The 21,673-nt window shown below is 44.1% G+C and overlaps 1 protein-coding gene across 2 annotated transcripts in view; it reads right to left on the bottom strand.

Annotated features, from left to right (window-relative positions):
• STRN (striatin) overlaps positions 1 to 21,673 on the bottom strand; it is a 118,318-nt gene that overhangs the window by 80,946 nt on the left and 15,699 nt on the right. For both annotated transcript variants that reach the window (XM_044288548.1, XM_044288547.1), the window contains exons 2-5: positions 8,025 to 8,128; positions 4,282 to 4,355; positions 3,033 to 3,114; positions 2,544 to 2,711 (exon numbers count right to left, since the gene is read on the bottom strand). In XM_044288548.1, coding sequence (XP_044144483.1) covers positions 2,544 to 2,711; positions 3,033 to 3,114; positions 4,282 to 4,355; positions 8,025 to 8,128 — 428 coding nt within the window. The remainder of the gene's footprint in view (positions 1 to 2,543; positions 2,712 to 3,032; positions 3,115 to 4,281; positions 4,356 to 8,024; positions 8,129 to 21,673) is intronic.

The raw sequence follows: 21,673 nt of genomic DNA on the forward strand, positions 1-21,673 counted from the left end.
GATGCCTGGGGGAGTTTGCCTGGCCTCCTGATGCCTGGGGGAGTTTGCCTGGCCTCCTGATGCCTGGGGGAGTTTGCCTGGCCTCCTGATGCCTGGGGGAGTTTGCATTTGGCTAATAAATGCCAAAGGAAAGTTTGGCACATGATCTATTCTTGCTCTGGTGTCAAACAGTTGTAGCATGTGTGCCCATGTTCAATATTACCATTACATCCCTGAGGCTGGTGGTATAAAGACTTGAGTTCAGTGTAATTAAGCAATTTATACCTAACTGGTAGCCACCATGCACAACTAACCTCAACTTATATTTATTTTTTTCATTTTTTTTTAACTCTTATTGAGCAAAGCATAGAGTACAAAGATACATGTCATTGGTGGAGTCAACAAGTCTCCAAAAAATTGGTTTACAATGTGCATTTCGTCAATAGAGGGACAAGGTCCGACAGGTCATATATCAAATTAGAATAGAAGGCAAGTAAAATGTTATGTTAATGAATCCATGGTACCTTATATACGAGTCTGAGGCGGGATGGGTGTAATATCACCAGTAGCTACGTCTTAAAATAATAGAGAAAAGTATGAACAATCACCTTTGCCAGCTAACCCCTCAAGCTTTGAGGGGGGATTCAGCCTTCTGAAAGCCCTAGGTCTCATATCCTCTGAAGGATTTCCAGTCCTTCCATGACTTATCAAAAGTTGGTGTGATCTCAGCCCCCATGAAGATATCTCCTCAAGCCTGTATATCTGATCAATCTTAAGGAACCATTGTTCCAAAGAGGGGACTTCAGGAGATGGCCACAAGGTTGGGATCAGAAGTTTGGCAGCACTTAGTAGATATTTAAACAACCTAAGGTTGGGTATAAATAGGCCTCTGGGGAAAAAGATTTAGAAGGGCGGTTTCGGGAGAAACATCAAAATTGGTTCCACAGATCTGGTTTCCATGTTACAGATATCTTCCCACCAATGTAATATTGTAGGGCAGCTACACCAAATATGAAAGTATGTACCCCTATCTCTAGAGCATCTCCAGCACACATCCGACACTGAAGCAGAGTAAAGGCATGTCTTGTCAGGGGTTTTGTACCACCGAGACTATTTTGTATCTGTTTTCTTGGATCTTCACACATCTAGATGCAATATGGGGGGAGAGATATATACTTTGAATTTCATCCTTTTGGAAGGTTTAGTGTAGATCCTTTTCCCATAGGCGGATAAAACCAGGAACTAGTGAGAATGGGGGGGGGTCTCAATTTTTTATAGGGATGGGAGATAATTTTAGATGGAGGATGGGTATGGGAGATAAGACTCTCAAACCATGTGAGGGGTCTAAGTAGAGTGTTCAGTCTACCGTGTTGAGACATATATGCTCTAAGAAAGTAAATCAAATTGTAGCGCGAGGTGGCCACATCCAGAAGTTTATGCATTTCGTCTATGGAAATAAGAACTCTTGGTAAAGATCTATGATCTTGACTTTTGAAAGTTTACTTTTGGTGGGATGCTATCGCGTAGGGCCTGGGGGGCTAAGTTAAATATATCTTTCACCAATAGTGTTGGGGATGGGAGAGGGATTCCAAAATGGGAACTCTGCAGGGTATTCCACGCTTGGAAGGTAGCTTTCATGACAGGAGATATGTGAGAGCGGGGAGGAAAAGAAGACAGTTAGCCCAGCAAGAAAGCTTTAAATGTTGATCCGAGTAGAGATTGCTCTATTGCAACACATGACTTATGTTGGGGACATCTCAGCCAATCAACTACTCTCGCCAGGAGGACTGCTCTGCCATATATTTCTGGATCTGGCAGTGCTATTCCTCCCTTCTCTTTTGGGTAGGTTAAGGCCCTATATGATAGCCTCGCTTTCTTCCCAGACCAAATAAAGGATCTGAAAAAAGAGCGTAGGGAAGCATAGTAGGTAAAGGGACCCACACCTCACCTTTTATAACGGAGGAAAAAAAAGTTGTTAAGCTGTGCCTTTCTTGTGACACGATTCACAAAAATGAATGAAACAATAGTTTAAAGTGTTTATCCCATTAATAGTACTTATTGTTAGGTGCTACATGTCATAACACTGTGGGGGTCTGACTGGTGGGACCCCTAGCGATCCAGAGAACAGAGGACCCCAAATTTCTTCTCTGAATGAAGTAGTAGTGCTCTTCTCCATTCATTTCTATGAGACTGCTGGAGCGCCATCTACTAGCGGTCAGACCCCCCCCCAGATGTGACATTCATCACCTGAGAGGTAATGAGCACTTTTTGTGGGATAACCCCCTTTACCAAACCCCTTTGTCTATATCCGCTCTACATACTTGGGATACCCTAGTTTCCATTTTCCTACGGCCACTATCAGTGCTACGGCTAGCTTTTCCCATAGGCATTTGGCAGAATAGCATTCAATATGAGAAGCGTTGAAGACATACACATCGAACAATAACAAGTATTTTATAAAAACCTGACTAAATCCAGGAGAATGTACGTACTTAAAGCAAATACAATATGACCTGTATAGCAAAATTGTTTAGAGCCATGAAAAAAGGCAAAATGAAACCTACCCGATGACCAGTGGGTTGGGAAGTTCAGTCTCTGTGCCATTTACCATGGAGTCCTGATTTGTGTCCGTGATTCGATCTGAAGAATCAGCAGAAATCCCTAACAACGCACGCACCCGCTTTGACTTCACTTCTAATATGGTGTCTGTATAGCCGACCTCTTGCAGATACCTAGAGTAGAAGTGACAGCATTGGCAAGAACATCAGTAGAAGCCGCATTTGTCAGACAAATAGCAGATATCCCCTCGGACAGCACTGGAGCCTTTATACAATGGCACTGGGCACTCCCATCATCTGGTACCAGCCGCAAGGGTCATCTCCACCAGCCTCTCCAGTCACTGAGAAACCGAAAGATGACGCTGGTACAATGCTCCATTCATTCCAAAAGGTACAGAAATACAGTACGAGTCCGCACGGGAAAAGCCCCATTTTTACCAGTGTAATTAACCCTTACTTGTTGCTTATGATATGCACCAATGATAATTCACTTACTGTCTTAGTAACTGTCGGCTCTGTTTCCATATAAACTGGCTGTTTTGTGGTTGTGGCTGGACATCCGCCTCATTTGTTTCGTCTAAGGGGAAAAAGAACAATTTATGTATATGTTGTTCATAATTCATGTTCTTCTGATTATTTTCATATAGTAGTTTCATTTTTCCATAACGCACTCATCACTTTTTTGAGGCTTCATTTGACACAGCAGGGAAAAGTTACTGACATACTTTGGACGGAAAGAATTGACATATCCCAACTGCACAAGCATACAGTGGGATACATGGTCTATAAAGCCCTCATTAAAATGTAAAAAATAAATAAAAAGGAAAATGGCTGGCTTTACAAGAACTATGGGGCTCATTTACTAAGCTGAAATCCGCCTATATTAGGCCTATTTCATGCACAGATTGCGGTGCAACGGTTAGCTGCACCGCAATCTGCAACTTTTCCCCACTCACGCAAGGTCTAAAATTGTGAGCGGGAAAGAGGAAGGGCAAGCGGGCCGGTCTCACTTACCATTTTCTACGCCTGTTTCAGGTGCAGAAAAAGGTCTAAATTTATGACAGCAAGGAAGTGGTCTTACACTTGAACTGGCGGAGGATCTGCCGAAGTTATGTAGAGGCTGGTGCCTCTTTATAACATCAGCGGAACCACCGCAAACTTAGGGGTTTATTAATACCAGGGTCTAAAGCGCCGTCTTAATAAATGTGCCCCTATATTTATATGCTATACTGTACAGCCCGCAGTCAATGAGAATATTAGTCATGAGTATTAGAATACAAACAGATTGGAAAGTGGAGAATATAAATGGGCTGTTGCATTGACATTGGCAGCGCTTCTTTCACCATTTTGAGTCTGACTGATACTACCCTCCAACATCTTTTTCAATAAGGTGGTCTGTAGCATCCAAGTTGTTTTGCAGCAGTTGGGGCACAGAACTGTATAGGGCACACTGCCGCTACAGAACTTTTTATATAATAAAGACCACTATAGGAGAAGAAACTTCCTGGAAAAGCAATCTCGCTGATCTCAGACCGCCTCGGCAGGAAGAGATAAGTAGTGCTGATAATCTGCATGATCATCGGGTTCTGCCATCAGAATGTGAGGTTTACACCATCATTTCCACTGTAACATACACATTTTTTTATTTCTATTTTTTCAATGCACACGTTGAGAATTATGGATGGAAGAAAATGAGTCTGCACAACGTAAAGAAATGCTGCATGCTGGCGGGCAGGCGTCTTACCAGAGTCATAGTTCGGTGGCTTCACATCTCCCTGATTTAACTCTGTGCCATACTTCAGCTTGTGGTATTTGGCTCTAGTGGTAGAGAAGAGAAGAATGAGATATTTTTGGCACACGAGGCGCACGCAGGCGCATCCTGATATTTCCGTCATTATTAGAGAGAAGTCAGGAAAGGACTCCATTGTCCCCGCTGGCACATTACTGCTCTGCTGCTAACAATCGCCATTGTCAGCTCAGTCCTCTTATCTCCGCATACAGCCAGCCTTCCTGAAGCACATCATCCCCACATGGGAATACGTCAAGTGTTTTTTCATTATTTACCCCGTCTATCTGAAAAGGAAGAGATCATCATCTCGCAATTGAGACGTTAAGGGAAGAGCAGAAGCACTGCAGTGCATACGAGTTCATAACCATCTGTAGCTCAGTATAGTGGGGGTAGGTACCAATAAATCCTTCTGAATGTGAGGGGGTGGGTATAAAAGTAAAGAGGAGCATTTAAAACACAGCGCGGTTGGCTCATCTGACGGGTCCGTTTTGGTCAGTACTGGTAATTCACAGCTTCACATTTCTTTTTACATTTCTTTTGTGTCACTTGTGTTATTCCTCCTAGAAATTTATGAATAAATTGACAACAGGTTGTTACCATTTCCCTTGTCAAAGCAGTGTGTCCCAACGCAGTTTAGTATCGGCAGCACTGGTGGGATGGTGTCAGACTGTATAGGGACACAGCCCCAGACGGTAACGCCCAGTTTTCATTTGATTCACTAAGGAAGTCATTTACTATCAGACGCACGCCAGTTTTCTGGGATATATTTGGCACAGATTGCAGAGTAAGGGTTATTTGCGCCGCAATCTGCGAATTTTCCCGCTGGGTCTAAAAAAGGCGGGCATAGCGTGGGCAGGGAAGGGGATGGGACGGCAGGCCCCTCTCATTCATTATTTTCTATGCCCGTTTTAGGCTGGTGCCTCTACATAACTTTGGTGGATCCACGGCCAACTAAAGGAGCTATTAAGACTGGTGTCTAACACGCCAGTTTTAATAAATGACCCCCTAAATGTCTAGGAGGAATAACACAGAAATGGCACAGTGCAGAGTTCTATGATAAGTTTTCCCGTCATTGGCATTTTATGAAGAAAATATTTAGTAAGACAGACCTGTCAGGATAGGTGACTGAGCCTCTTTTAAAGGGTTCAGTTGTATCAAAGGGGTTTTCCAACCTTCACTATACTGATTGGCACACCCCTACTGATCAGCTGTTCAGGTGTAGCTCCGTCACTGTAAAGCCTCGAACATGAACCGTGAGATACCAGACTGGCATCCTGCTGAGTGCAGGAGCGCACAGTGCCATTGGTTGCTATGGCGCCGTGCTCTTTGTGCCACCGCTGCTGTACAGTAACACTCATATAGATAATACGAGTGTATAACTGTACAGCAGCAGGCGCATGGCGTCATAGCAACCAATGAGGCCGTTCGCTCCTGCACTCAGCAGGATGCCAGTCCGGTATCTCACGGTCCGTGTTCCACGGACGTGTGCATGAGGCTTAAGTCTGCACAGGAACTACACAGCGTCATTAACCGTGCAGTGGAGGAAGCTCATTACTAAAGCACTGCTCCCATTGAGGTCAATGGGGACAGCGCTGCAGAGACCAGCTCTGTTTGTTACAGTTTATGGAGCCGTGTAGTTCTGGCGCTGACTTCCAACAACAGCGCTACATCTGAACAGCAGGAGTGCAGTATGTCAGAGCCCCAATGCTGGCCTATTCTGTGGATACGGCCATCACTTAGTAAAGGTTAGGCAACCCCTTTAATGAGATTTCCTGGATTTCTATTACATCTAAAACTAGAAAACAAGCTGCAAAGCGCTGAGCCGAACATGAATGTGTATGGAGAAGTCGGGTAGAGATAGCTGTTGGCCGAATAATCGCTAGGTCAACAGCTATTGAACGTGTATGGGCAGCTTTATGTTCTTCAGTGTACCAGAGCTGTGATCTCAAAAACAAGAACTATGGACGCCATGAGGTTTGATACAGATTCCTCTGTGGATAAGACAAGGCATGAACATAGACAGCCAGGGTAACGCAAAATATACACCTTCCATAAATGGTTGTTACTACCTCTGCAAAATCTGTGGCCAGTATGAAAACTACACAATTTTAGATAAATATTTTTTTAATCTCCATAGTGACAAGATAAATAAAAAATTAAATAAAAATTTGATGAAAAAGAAATAAATATCAGTTTAACACAAAAACATAATTGTCTGATGACACAATCCCAATAAGTTGGCCAGATGCATTGTTATTCTTTTATTGCATCACCCCGTCTGTCATAAGAAGAAATCTGTCAATCACAGGCAGAAGGTGGTGTAAAGGCAAGTTTAGACACTCCAATGTACGGCAGATTGTCAGGAAGGAAGTGTTCCTTCCCGACAGTCGGCTGCTTGTTCAGTGATCTCCTTCACAGCATGAGGAATCACTATAGCCATCGCTCGTCCCCATACACAATCATTGTTTCTGGGCGGCAGACCACTGTTTAGACCGCATGACCTGCTGCCCAGAAACGATGAGTGATGTGCCTGCCTGCATGAACGAAAATATCAATTGATGAATGAGCGTTTCGCTCGTTCATCGGGTGATCGGCAGCACATTTAGATGGTCAGATTGTCAAGAACGAGCGTTCGCAGGAACATTTACCCCGATAATCTCCCAGAATATAAGGCTATGTAAATCCACCTTAACAAAGGGGTAACCAATGCGAGACCTCCCAAGTGTCCCTCTTTTTGACACAAGTCCCTCTGTGTCCCATAAATGTCCCTCTTTTAGATCTGAAGTATAGATTTGCATTGTTACATTTACAATATTGATCCAGAAAGTGTTTATCTGCTTCGTATCCATATATTAGAGCCCACCTTGTATATTATTTCATTATTTAATGCAATTAGATTTTTAGAAATTTCTATATTCAGATCACGTTTGCGCCATTTCGTAAAAGCAAACTATTGAAGTGTATACATTCACAGGAAAAATGGATTTTTCATGCAATGAACCATAACTGTCCAAAACATGCAATGCAACAGCTCTCTGCAAACCAAATAGAGTACAGAAATACATAATTGCTAATGCTATACTTCTAAATTAGAGATGCTTGGCAAATACATTTTGTACAAAATTGAGACCTCTTCGAACACCCAAAAAGTCAGGAGGTATGCAATGCATCTCATGAACACATCAGTGCGGTCCTGCAAGCTAATGACACTACACTACTAACGCCATAAACCACTTCCATACCTACAACCAGCACCCCGGTAACTAGTAAATGGCGTTCTGACATAGCGCACTATTTTCCTGCTGACAGGTCCCTTTAAATACTACTTATTGCCCTATAATCCCATTAGCGTATAGGCAAACACTGAAGTGTCAATGTCCGGCCAAACAAGTGGTGGCCAACTGCCACACAATTTTGCAAGTCAAATTGAGGGATGATCTTTAACATTGTGTGGCCATTGCTCATCCATGACAAAGTCTGTCCATACCCGTACAATTTTATCAGCATGGCATTTACACAAGAGTGTGACGCTAAAGCTCCACCTTCTCCCCGTATCATGGGTGAAGGAAGGTGCACATTATGGTCTACAACAAACCAGTTGTTCAAGACGAGGACAAGTTTGACAACCACTGGCAGAATACTCATTGTTCACCACCGGTGTCATGTATTCTGGAGTTACACCCAGGGACGGTACATACCTTTCTTGCTTTAATGCATATTCCAACATCTTTATTCTTCTGACTAGATCTTTCTTTAAATTCTCTTGTCCCTTCCTTTCACCTTGGAGAAAAGCTATCTGAGCCTGGAAGACACAAAGAGCAGAGAAGTTAGGAATGTACAAAGCATGCTGGTGAAATAAACATCGCAAGTTTTATACTTCATTCCAACCTGAAACAAAGAGACAACCTAAAACCAACCAGCAACATTTCCTATGCAGTGATTATTAAAGACTATGGAAATCTTTAGGGGCAATTTTTATCATTACATTCAACTCATTTTAAGCTGAAAATATATATTTTTCCAATTAGTCTTTACTAAAAGTTTTCAACAGTCTTTCCTCTGTATCTTTTAGTGTACCTGCAGAATGTTGTTTTCTGCTTCACAGTGAACCCGTTAAAGAGCTGCTCAGATGGCTCCATTTGTGGTCCTTATCTGTACTTCCCTAAAGGCCCCTTTACACGGGTGGACACAGAATGCAATGGGAATGAACCATTTGTTAATGACAACTGCCTGCTCCTCAGAGGAGGCGAGAGCTGCATTTACGTGCAGCGATCGCCTCCGCTGTATGGCGACGAGAAAACACTATAGCAATTGATTGTTCCCCATAGACATTCATTTTTGGGGGGCAGCAGAGGACACGGCAGTTGTAAAGAGCAGAGTATCTAGGAGTAATGGCGACACCCCCATTGCTCCTCGAGGCTCATTTGCATACATTAAAACTTCACTTCTCAGCAATGCGGGCACATATGATCATGTTTGCATTACAGATGCCTTCAGCTGCTAAGTGCAACAGGTCATCCAGTTTTATAGGAAATCTGCTGACAGATGAAGATAAGAGGTACACAGCGAGCTATCAGAGTTGCTCTGACAGATTCACTGAGAAGTCTGCATACACAAAGTGAAAGCCGTAACGTAAAAACATAACATTTTTTTTTATAACGGCCATTTGAAATAATGACTTAGCCTAAAAGTAGTAGGCTGCAATAATAAAGAAAAAGCCCCAAAGCTTACCAAGCACAGTGCCGTATATTATATAGTGGCTAATGCCTGGTAGTGCAGCTCAGTCCCATTTACTTGAATGGGACTTAAAGTGGTTGTCTCATCTCAGACAATGAGATCATATCGCTAGGATATTCCATTGTCTGATAGGTGCGGGTCCCACACCTGCACCTAGATAGAGAACGGAGCCCTGAAAGTGGTAGAGCGCACTGCGAATGCGCAGCCACCCTACATTCATTTCTATGGGGCTGCCAAAAATAGCTGAGCTATTTCCGTTAGGCCCATAGAAGTGAATAGGAACGGTGGTCAGTCATTCCTGGTGCCTTCCCATTCACTTCTATGCGGAGAGCACTTGGTGATGGCCAGACCGGAGTCCTCCAGCCACCACTTTGTGGGGCTCCATTCTCGATATAAGTGTGGGTCCCAGAGATGGGATCCGCACATATAAGACAACGAGGACATAGCCTTGTGATATGCCCCCATTGTCTGAGAGGAGACAACCAATTTAACTGCAATTAGGCCACGTGATTGATGAACGTGACGTCACTAATCTAGGAAGAGGCCGCAGAAGCTCATTGGCGCTCCATGGCCTCCACAAACAGCTGAGTGGCAGGAGTCCTGACAGTCTGACCCCACTCAGATACTGATGACCTATCCTGAGACTAGGTCATCAATGTATGAATTCTGGAGATCTCCTTTAAGTACCCAGAGCAGCCAAGCAATTGGATGCCAATCACTTAGAGGTAGTGGGCACATATGCTGAGCAGTTATGCTACGCACACTAGTCCCTCACATGCTGACACACAAAGGCCAAACTAAGCAGGCACCAGCCTATAAGACATCCACAAGCCCTAATAAACCACCTCTTTTAAAACCCAGGACACCACGCTGAGCACAAATTTAGGTCTTCTCTCACTTATTTTACAAAGTGGGTCTCCGGACTAGCCCCCAGGAAGCCCATTCCTAATGTCACCTCTACTGGGCCGTATTGTATCTTCTAAACTGCATCACAAACATGGCCGATCGCCTAAATGTATATGAACGGCAACACTCAAAGGACATCAGCGTAATCCGATTCACACCTAAGAAGGGCACACTGCCAGTAAAACAATATGGCATTTAATATTTATGCCATGATCTAGGCAAGATAATTACAGCCTAGATAGATGACAAAGCTCAAAAACAAGTCCCCTAGTAAAACTGTAACAGATCCCCAAGTAAAGGTCCTTTTACACTTCTAATAACTACTTGCATTTCCCATGTGATAATTCTGGAGTACTTTGGCATAAAACCATGTCATGCCTTTCCTCTATTATTCCTACTTGAGGATTATGAATGAACCAGAAGCTGCAGTAACGGAGGGTTACCAGTTGGAGGTGTCCTTGAATATTCTGACACTATCCAACGAGCGCTGCCAGTAGGGCTGAAACAATTAGGTTTTTACACTCGCATTTGTTGCGGATCAGTCATATATCTGCAAAAACGCTTCCTTTACAACAATACAACCGCATGCATCCGTCATGAACGGATCCGGTTGTATTATGTCTTCTATAGCCATGACGGATCAGTCATGAACTTGATTGAAAGTCAATGAGTGACGGATCCATTTTCTATTGTGCCAGAAAACAGATCTGTCCCCATTGACTTACATTGTGTGCCAGGATGGATCCGTTTGGCTCCGCTTCGTTAGGAGGACAGCAAAACGCTGCAGGCAGCGTTTTGGTGTCTGCCTCCAGAGCAGAATGGTGATGGAACGGAGGCAAACTGATGCATTCTGAGCGGATCCTTATCTATTCAGAATGCATTAGGGCAAAACTGATCGTTTTGGACCGCTTTTGAGAGCCCTGAATGGATCTCATATATACGGAAAGCCAAAACGCCAGTGTGAAAGTAGTCTTATTCGATTGAATCGAATAATTAGACACAAAAAAATCCTTGTTGCGTTTGTGTCATGTGATCACGGAGCGGGAGTGAAGTGCTTGCTATTACTCACCGCTCCTTGGTCACCCGCCAGCCCGCACCGCACTGTCCTCCCGACAAATCAGGACACCATGACCTGACGCTGTGCGACGTCAGGACAACAGTGCATGGAGGAGCTGTGAACCGGCGATGGGGGCAGCTGATGGCACGGTGGGGTGGGGGCAGATGAGTTTATATAAGGAAAAATTTTCTTTTAATTAGTTTTTATATTCAAGTACTCGATTAATTGTTGGATTAATTGATAAAATACTCAATTACAAAAATAGTCGTTAGCTACAGCCCTAGCTGCCAGTGTCAGACTGGAAGGGGACACACCCACCGACTGGTAACACCTAGCTGGACCTTTATTGCAGGCAGCTGGCAGTTCATTCAGACTTCTAGATGGAATAATAAAGGAATAGCACATCTGATAATAAAAAAAAAAAGTTTCAGTATTGCTATCATAAGAGAATTGCAAGTAGTCACAAAAACAGATGACAATAAGGGACCGTATTTCCTGGCCATAACCGATCCATATGGGGACATCATCATTTCAAATGGGGCCCGCAGAGGTGGGCGACCCACCGTGTCCATATGTTGCTGCGGACCAGCAAGATAAATAAATAATAAAATAAAACATGTCCCATTCTAGTCTGATTTGACAAAAATAGGCATTTCTAACACAGGGCGCAATGTGCGTACACCTCCGGAATCTGTAATATGCAGACCATAAAATTATTATGGTCATATGAATGGACCCGGAGATTGATCGAACCAAGCTTATGCTAATACTCATGACCCCCCCAAAAAATGTATTTTTCTCTGTAGGTTTTAAGATATTGCACAAAGAAAATAATTTTATTGCAGCAGTAACAAGTTGATTTTAGTGGGATTGGCCTAAGAACTAGGGGGTCTCTTACTATCAGTGCTACGCCAGTTTTTGGTGTAAAAAAATAAATAAAAAAACCCAATCTTAAATATTGTTGTATGGTCATGTTTACTCCATGCTTGCCACTTGTGTGGCGAGGGAGCTTCATGGGCAAATAAACTTGCATGGAAGCCGGAATAAAGGTTGACAAAAAAAATAAATAAAAATAATATACTCAGGGGCTGGAGTTGTTTTTAATCCTGGCGACAGACTGCCGGTGGTGCGCCTGATTTATGACGAAGGCCAGTGTAAAAAAGATGGTCTTTTATAGTGTGTTAGGGAACAGCTCAACAGCCCCCCAAAGTTCATCTTTAAAAGAAAGATTGGGCATCTCTTCTGCCTCCAAGCCCCCATACACTTTACCACACATGACCACGCTGTGTTACTCTCCCCGACTGAAACCACATGCTTGTGTATGGGGGAGCGGAGAAGGACAGCTGAAGGAGCATGTGTATAGGTGCCGTTAGGCTATAGTAAAAGGGGCTTATTACAGAAAAACCCCAAGTTATATATTAAAAAGCACTTTGGGAGTAAACAGCCCTGCCATGACCGCTCCCTACATGCCAAGCATAGCTTTACCTCTAATGGCTTATTACATATTATTGCTTCCTGGGCTATAGAAAACCCTGAACTGCTGATGACAGACAATTCCACTCAAGTCTCTCACACAGACTTCCCCAAAGACATGCCAGCAGGCAGTGAATGGCCGTCAAATGTGTGAACTTGATTCCAGAGCAACTATCTGGGGAGAATGGGAAGCGTGATCTAATTGGATTTGGATGCAAGAGGCTTTGTGTGTTTACACAGGCCCCATTCAGGCGGCATTCCTTAAATGCTTTGCCAATGCAGTAGATAACTAATGAGATAGTTCCTTTGATTTGTGCAAAGTTCCAGTATTCCTTAAAGGGGTACTACCAGCAAAATAAAAAAAGCTAAGGCAATATTATTTACTAAATGTTGGTAACACCCCACACTGCAATCCCAGATATAAAGTATAATTTTTTTTTACCATAAGTTGGTTAAGTACATGTTTCCACCACCACTCTTGACCTTCACATGTGGCAGATTTTGCTGCAGAAAGTTCTGCAGTTGAAAATTAGATCCATTCATCTGAAGCGACCAGCAGAAATCCAAGCTGGCTGCCGAATGAACACCATTCACATGAATGGAAGTGATTTTAGGTAGCAGAAATCTCTGCACCAAAATCAGCCACCTGTGAAGGCAGCCTTAAAGGGAACCTGTCACCGGGATTTTGTGTATAGAGCTGAGGATATGGGTTGCTAGATGGCCGCTAGCACATCCGCAATACCCAGTCCCCATAGCTCTGTGTGCTCAGGGAAGGAACTGAGCATGCGCTAGCTCGCGCACCGCGAGATTACGGCGCTCTCGCTTTCTGATGTCAGGGAGCAAGGAGGAGATTCGGAGGATGCGGGGCGGTCATGGCTCCTTCACGCTGGACTCATCTCAGGGACAGGACTCATCTCAGGTTAATTTGCATATGTATCAAATAGTTTTTTTTCCTGACACAATAAAAGCACAGAGAGCTAATGGGGACTGGGTATTGCGGATGTGCTAGCGGCCATCTAGCAGCCCATGTCCTCAGCTCTATACACAAAATCCAGGCGACAGGTTCTCTTTAAAGAATCATTGTACTTATTGGTAACTGGTGTAACTAGCAAACTTCTTAATCACTTCAAAAAAAATATGCCTGCATCCACCGGAAAAAAAACAAAACTGTAAAGCCATGGCCACAAGGGGCCTCACTTCCACCGAACTTGCAAACCACTGTCTGTTGTCAGGCAAGCTCCGTCCCTGGTAACAGACACAGAAGATGGCTGAGAGGAAGTGGGGGCATGTCAGAGCTAGCTGAGCCTGATAAAAGAACTGCTTCTACACTGCTTTTGATCAAAGGAGCCTATTGCCTTTCTGGAAGGGGTTTGCATACGACCATATGTATGTCTTTTGTGGTCTGCAAAACACAGATCCACAAAAAACACGGATGAAGTCTGTTTGCATTACGTATTTTGCAGAACAGAACAGCTGGTGCTTAATAGAATAGTCCTAGCCTTGTCCTTAATGTGGACAATAATAGGACATGTAAATTTTTTGGGTGAAACAGACATACAGAAACGAAATGCACACATTTCAGTTTTTTTTTTTTTTTTCGGACCCATACTTTTGCGTGCACGAGGCCCAAGTGTGATTTACCCTTCCTTATCAGCTTTTAGCTCCCTGAAACAAACATCCGGAAGTAAGGTCACAGTGCTGGCAGAAGGGAGACACTAACTACTTATGAGAGAAATGCATCTAGCCGTGTAGCTGAGACAGGAAATTATATGGCTGAAAGACTTTAGAGAAACCTAAACAAAACTGTTTCTTCATAGTTATGGTTGTAAAAAGAAGCACAGCCATTATGAAAACTTTTTTTGAAAACTCAAGTACACTTTAAATGAATGGTCACCCTCTAACTTACTTAAAGGGGTTCTGCACTTTCATTTAACTGATGATCTATCCTCTGGATAGATCATCAGCTTCTGATCGGCGGGGGTCTGACACCCGGGATCCCCGCCGATCAGCTGTTTGAGAAGGCAGCGGCGCTCCAGCAGCGCCGCGGCCTTCTCACTGTTTACCGCCGGGCCGCCCGCCCACTGACGTCACGACTTGTATCAACTAGAGTGGGCGCGGCTAAGCTCTGTTCACTTGAATGGAGCTTAGCCGCGCCCACTCTAGTTGATACAAGTCGTGACGTCAGTGGGCGGGCGGCCCGGCGGTAAACAGTGAGAAGGCCGCGGCGCTGCTGGAGCGCCGCTGCCTTCTCAAACAGCTGATCGGCGGGGGTCCCGGGTGTCGGACCCCGGCCAATCAGAAGCTGATGATCTATCCAGAGGATAGATCATCAGTTAAATGAAAGTGAAGAACCCCTTTAAAGGGCTTTGTCACCCCACTAAAGTGTTTTTTTTTTTTTTGGGCTAGTGAAATTAGTTATATTGCGATATATGACAATATAATTGTGTTACTTACTTTGATCCAGCAGTTTCTTAAAAAAACGAAGTTTTATCATATGTAAATTCGGTCTCTAACAGCAAGTAGGGCGGCTACTTGCTGCTAGCTGCTGCAGAAATCCGCCCTCTCGTCGTGTTGATTGACAGGGCCAGCCGGGATCTCCTCCTCCGGCCAGCCCTGTCGGAATTTCAAAAATCGCGCGCCTCTGTTGATTCGGCGCAGGCGCTCTGAGATGAGGAGGCTCGTCTCCTCAGCACTCCCTCAGTGCGCCTGCGCCGATGACTTCTTCTATTTCGGTGATGTCATCGGCGCAGGCGCACTGAGGGAGTGCTGAGGAGACGAGCCTCCTCATCTCAGAGCGCCTGCGCCGAATCAACAGAGGCGCGCGATTTTTGAAATGCCGACAGGGCTGGCCGGAGGAGAAGATCCCGGCTGGCCCTGTCAATCAACACGACGAGAGGGCGGATTTCTGCAGCAGCTAGCAGCAAGTAGCCGCCCTACTTGCTGGTAGAGACCAAATTTACATATGATAAAACTTCGTTTTTTGAAGAAACTGCTGGATCAAAGTAAGTAACACAATTATATTGTCATATATCGCAATATAACTAATTTCACCAGCCCAAAAAAAAAAAAAATCACTTTAGTTGGGTGACAGAAGCCCTTTAAGCAACAAAGTACTATGATACTCTGACTCACTCCAAAGGGACGTCATTATGGAGGGTGCTGAAGAGACTGCTCTTTATGCTAGATTAAAACATTTACAAGAAAACAGAAGACTGTCAAAAGTGTAGTCTAAAAGGGACAGTTTTTAGAACCAGCAGACAAGATTTAAATTACTGGATATAGGGTGGAGGATGCAGGCTATGCGCACAGATTTTTTTTGTGTGAGCACAGACTGAGGCTGGTGGGCTACAACCGTTTAGCCTTAGGCCTCAGGCACACGACTGTTCTGTTTTTTGCGATCTGCAATTTGCGCAACGGAACAGGCGGCCCATTGTAGAAATGCCTATTCTTGTCCGCAAAACAGACAAGAATAGGACATTTTTTTTGCGGGGGAACGGAGCAACGGATACAGACAGTACACGGAGTGCTGGCCGCATCTTTTGCGGCCCTATTGAAGTGAATGAGTCTGCAGCTGAGCCGCAAAACTTGCGGCTCGGATGCGGACCAGAACAACGGTCATGTGTGTGAGGCCTTACACTTAGGCCCCTTTTACACAAACGAGTTTTCCGTGCGGGTGCAATGCGTGACGTGAACGCATAGCACCTACACTGAATCCTGACCCATTCATTTCAATGGGTCTGTGAGCATGAGCATTGTTTTTCACGCATCACTTGTGCGTTGCGTGAAAATCGCAGCATGTTCTATATTCTGCGTTTTTCACGCAGCCCAGGCCCCATAGAAGTTAATGGGGCTTCAGTGAAAAATGCATTGCATCCGCAAGCAAGTGCAATGCGTTTTTCACTGATGGTTTTATTACGCATGTGAAAAACCCATTAAAACACATTGCATCCGTGCGTGAAAAAATAAAATAAAAGATGAACTGAACGCAATCGCAGACAAAACTGACTCAACTTGTCTGCAAAATGGTGCGAGTTTCCCTGAACGCATCTGAAGCTAATCTGTCACGCTCGTGTGAAAGAGGCCTTCGGGTATAGCTACACTGGTAACGTGACATCACAGCCAGGTTTACCGAGAAGAGGTGATCCCACAGAAATGAATGGGAGTGCTGCACCTGTTGCAAGAAATCCAGTAGTGTTGGATTTCTGGCACCAGTTTCGGAGATCCTATTTATTTCTATGGGATGCCCGCTAATCAGCGAACTTGCCCGCGGTCGGTGTCGCCATACCCTTAGTCATGGGTATGGCCATGAAGTCCTTCGGAAAAGGAGATAAAGCCCGCATAAAATTGCACAGGATGAACACACGTGAGAACATCTAGTGAAGTAACGTCAGGCAAGTGAAATAATTAGAATTCATTGTATGACAAGGTTAATAAAGCAATGATCTACGACTCCACAAATGTCTGCACATGTCTCAACACATCAAATATTTGCAAAACGCGATAGCATGAACAGTAATAGATTTCTAAAGTGCTTACGAGCAGAAAATGGTGGAAAGAAGAAAATGACAAGCCTGTGCACATGTAACGCATGACTAGATCCCATTCATACCACTGCTTTTTATTCAATAAATGCCTCAACTCAATTTCAGGTTCCAATCTACCAGCAGGACGCCAAGTTTTCCTATGGCTTACACAGATTACAAAATGATTCAAATAAGGCTCAGTTCAGACGGCAATTGTGCCTCCTGCTGGGGTATATGTCGGGGGAACTTCCTGATGTACGCCGCTGTAGTTAAAGGAGTTTTCCCAAGATCCTCAGCATCTGATCGGTGGGGTCCGACACCAGGGACTACGAACGATCAGCTGTTTGAGAAGGCACCAGCACTCCTGTGAGCACCGAAGCCTTCTCCGTGCTTGCCAAGCACTGCGCCGTACACTCTATGGCAGTCGTGCTTGGTATCTCGGTCCCATTCACTTCAATGGGGCTGAGCGAGATATCAAGCACAGCCGCTATACAATGTACTGTGCAGTGCTTCGTAAGCACGGAGAAGGCTGCGGCAGTTACAGGGGTGCTGGTGCCTTCTCAAACAGCTGATAGGTGGGGGACCCTGGTGCCGGACCCCTACTGATCAAATACTGATGATCTATCCTGAGCCATGTCCAACAGTCCCACAACGGTAAATGGAGAGACGGCTGGGCATGTGTGATGCACTTTCCATTGACTTCTATGGGACTTCTGAAAATAACTGAAGTGAACAGAGCTGCACATGCCCCGAGAGCTCGCCTTCATTTTGGTGGCCCCGTTCTGGAGACAATAACTGGTCCTAGAGGTGGGACCCATACCTATTTGACATTGGTCACAAATCCTGGCAATATGCCACCAGTGTCTGAGATGTCACGACCCCTTTAACCCACATGCAAATGATAAATTAACTGCATCGAGGGTGGGCCGAAGCAATTCTGTGGACCCTTGCTCCTCCTGCTTCCTATGCCAGCCCCTCCCTCTCCTTGACTGACAGGGGCAAGCAAGATGCCTATGCAGGAACCTGGACCCATTAATTTGGGAAAAAGCATGAGGCCCCACCATCTGTGCACTTAATAGCTCATTTGCATATGGATTAAAAAGTACTTTTTTCCAGAATGAAGCAACGGTTCCTTACATTCTGCTGGCATTGTGCCTGGTCTTTCCGTGAATTTCCTGGTGACAGACTCCACGCCGCTGAGTCATCTGGTGGTATTTTTTCTCAGAGACTCTACATACAGCATTACATGGAGGCAGTATGGGTCCGCACCAGTGACCCATAAGGGTTCATGCATGAGTCCAGTGTACTTGTAGAGCTATCAGAGCAGGACACAATGTTTGGCAGGGTCTTTTAGACCCCCTCAAACAGCTAGCACAAATGATGCAATGCTAATGACTAGATAACAACTAACCTTTGGCTCATCCACAAGTCTTGAGTAAACTCTGCGGGGCAGACGAGCACAAACTTGTGGCCTTATTAATACCTTATCATGAGAAACCTTCCACAACAAGTGACAAACCTTCAGATCATCCATTTGCAACAATTAATGTTACGCAACAGACTCCCGTCCCTCTGACTCCCAACTTGAAAAATATAGGTTAGAATCGTAGTGTTAAATCGACCCTCCAGTCCAACCCTAAAATACATTTGCTCGTTCATAGGGTAAGGGCTCATGCACACGACAGTATTGCTTTTTCAGTGTTTTGCGGTCCGTTTTTTTACAGATCCATTGCTCAGTTTTTTGTTTCCATTGTGTTTGTTTCCTTTCCGTATGCCATATACAGTAAACTGTAATTACATAGAAAAGAAATTGGGCTGGGCATAAAATTTTCAATAGATGGTTCAGCAAAAACGGAACTGATACAGAAGACATACAGATGCATTTCCGTATGTGTTCAGTTTTTTTGCGGACCCATTGACTTGGAGAGCCAAGCACCGTGATTTGCGGACAAGAATAGGACCTGTTTTATCTTTTCACAGCACAGAAATACTGAAACGGAATGCACACGGAGACACTTCAGTATTTTTTGCTGAACCAATGAAATGAATGGTTCAGTATATGTTCCGCATACTGAATTAAAAAAACGTCCAGTATACTGAACGCAAAATACTGTTGTGTGCATGAGCCCTAACTGGCGCCAGTATTACAGTGCCAGATAATCGCTAACGAGCGTTACTACGAAAGTTTGAATTGTTAGCGATCATCTGGCAGAAAATCTGCCAGTGTAATACAGGCTCAAGACTTACAATACTCTGTATAGGGAAGTCTGAGAGGATGGTGGTCATCTTGAAGGTGGAACCTAAGCAGAAGAATGGAGGCAGCATGGAAGAAGGCACAAGGTATGCTGACTATGCCTATGTCTTCTATAGTCAAACTTTAATCATGGACAGGAGGGCCGCTTTACATCTACTTTCCATGTGCTAGAGCTACAAATATCATAAAACATTCAGTTTGACGAGTTATGATTTCCCCCCCCCCCCCTCCATTACTGTGGTAATCTGTAGGTTTCTCCTTCTCCATTAGGAGTCATTCACACAACCATACGTATTTTGGAGGTCGCAAACAGTGGATCCACAAAATACAGCTGCATATATGTACCTAATAGAAGTGCCTATTCTTGTCTGCAAAAGGTATATATAATTGGTGTGCGATCTGCAAAAAAATAAAATAAAAAGGAAAACCAGAAACCATTTGTCCAGAATGCCACAGTAATTAGTAGACAAGAAGGAACCTGGGGGAGGAGGGAGATACAGCTGCAATTTCTAAGCCAATGCTTTAGGACCAGAGCATGAGGCGTAGAGTAGGTGCGACATAAAATTGGCTCGTCCATCAGCAAAAGTCGGAGGTAGGGAGAAAATTAACATTTACAGAAACCAGCAGAAGAGACGTGAAGTGTCCGTTTTACAGTCCACAAATTTCAGATCTGCAAGACACAGATGCTTTCTGTATATATGGAATGTCTGGCCCTAAATAGGGCAGTCCTATCTATCCTTGTCCGAGATATGGACGAGAATAGGACATGGTCAATTTTTTTGTGAGGCCGCGGAATGGACAAGCGGATGTGGACAGCCCACGGCCCCATAAAGGTGAACGGGTTTGCATCCGACTCGCAAAAAATTTGACTCTGATGCGGACGCAAACCGCAGTCGTGTGCATGAGGCTGTATAAAAAAAAAAGGGTACATAATTTTTTTTTTTAGCAAGGCTGTCCAGTCAATATCAATTTACAAAAGCCTCAAACATTAAAATCCCCTCACCAATCCCCCCATGATCCCCACTTCCTGGTACCTTTCAGCATTCCAGAAATGCTTGCTCATCCAATCGCTGTTTAGGTGGGTCACTAGAGCATTACGATCAGCGACAAGTGCATTGTGGGAGCAGAAATAACAGTGAGGGTCTATTCACACGTCCGTAAGACACCGGCAATGTGCGTTCCGCCGGTCATGGAACTCAAGGGAGACCTGAAAGTGTCACCTACCATCACCATAAGTGCCGTAAATGTACACAAAAAAATGGTACCTCTATTTCTTCAGTAATTCAATTTTAAAACAATTTACCAGCAGGTCGCATATTATAAATGTAGTTAAAAGTGGAATGAAAACGGGTTTATAATGAGGGACGAGCAAATTTAATGTTATGAAATTCACTTGCGCTTCCTTTGGCGGTAAAAGCAGAATTGCGTTATGGATTCCGTTACCACGGACCATAACGCAATTCCATCACTGAATGCATAGCGCAAATGCCTTTAGAGGCATTCAGTTATTCATTCCATCATAATAGAAGTCTATGGCCTACATAACGGATCCGGCCCGTTTCAGTTATGCAGGCCAAAGACTTCTATTATGACGGAATGCCTCTAAATGCTTTCCGTTACGGAGCGTGGTAACAGAATCCATAACGCAATTCTGCTTTTACCACCAACCGAAGCGCAAAAGAATTTCAAATTATGAAATTCACTCATCTCTATTTATAATGTGAAGATGATTTATATCCAGACACCCCGAGCCTGCAGGATGGCGCGAGTCGCCTTACTTATCACACGCACAATAGTTTACGGCTAATTAGTAAATCCGTCAAACATACAAAATCCACACAAATGAAAAAGAAATTACAGTATTAATCATTAGTCGCTCTTTCTGAAATCCTAAAGGCAGAAAAGCTCTGAAAAGAACCAAATTAACCTTTCAGCTCAAAGCCAGGCAGCTCCTCCAGCACTCTACACAGGGTCACCGGCACAAGGATGTAATACATGTCATAACTGCCTTTTTAAAAGGGCCCTTCTCCATTTGCTCTCATGTTGGCAATCCCTTTTCAGAGTGAAGCCAATTGCAGGGTGTCAATCAGTTGGTATGGCGGCCTAGGGCTATAGCAACTACGTATAAAAATTAAAAAAATGCAAAAATAAAAGCACAAAAATAACAAAAATCAATAATTGTTATCGCTACATCCATGCACTGCACCCGCTAATGGAAACAAAACCTAAATCAGTCCAAAGCAGTAGTTCCGTTCCCAGCTGATCCTTCCCATAGACTTTTATGGGTTGCAGCTGTAACCTGATCTCTCATTGAACCGCTAACCAATGTCTTCATTGAAGACAAATTTTATCAGTAAATTTGGAATAAAAGATAAGTGTAAAAGGCTGTGGGTAGGG

The sequence above is a fragment of the Bufo gargarizans genome, chromosome 4, assembly GCF_014858855.1.
Source record: "Bufo gargarizans isolate SCDJY-AF-19 chromosome 4, ASM1485885v1, whole genome shotgun sequence".
Taxonomy (NCBI): domain Eukaryota; kingdom Metazoa; phylum Chordata; class Amphibia; order Anura; family Bufonidae; genus Bufo; species Bufo gargarizans.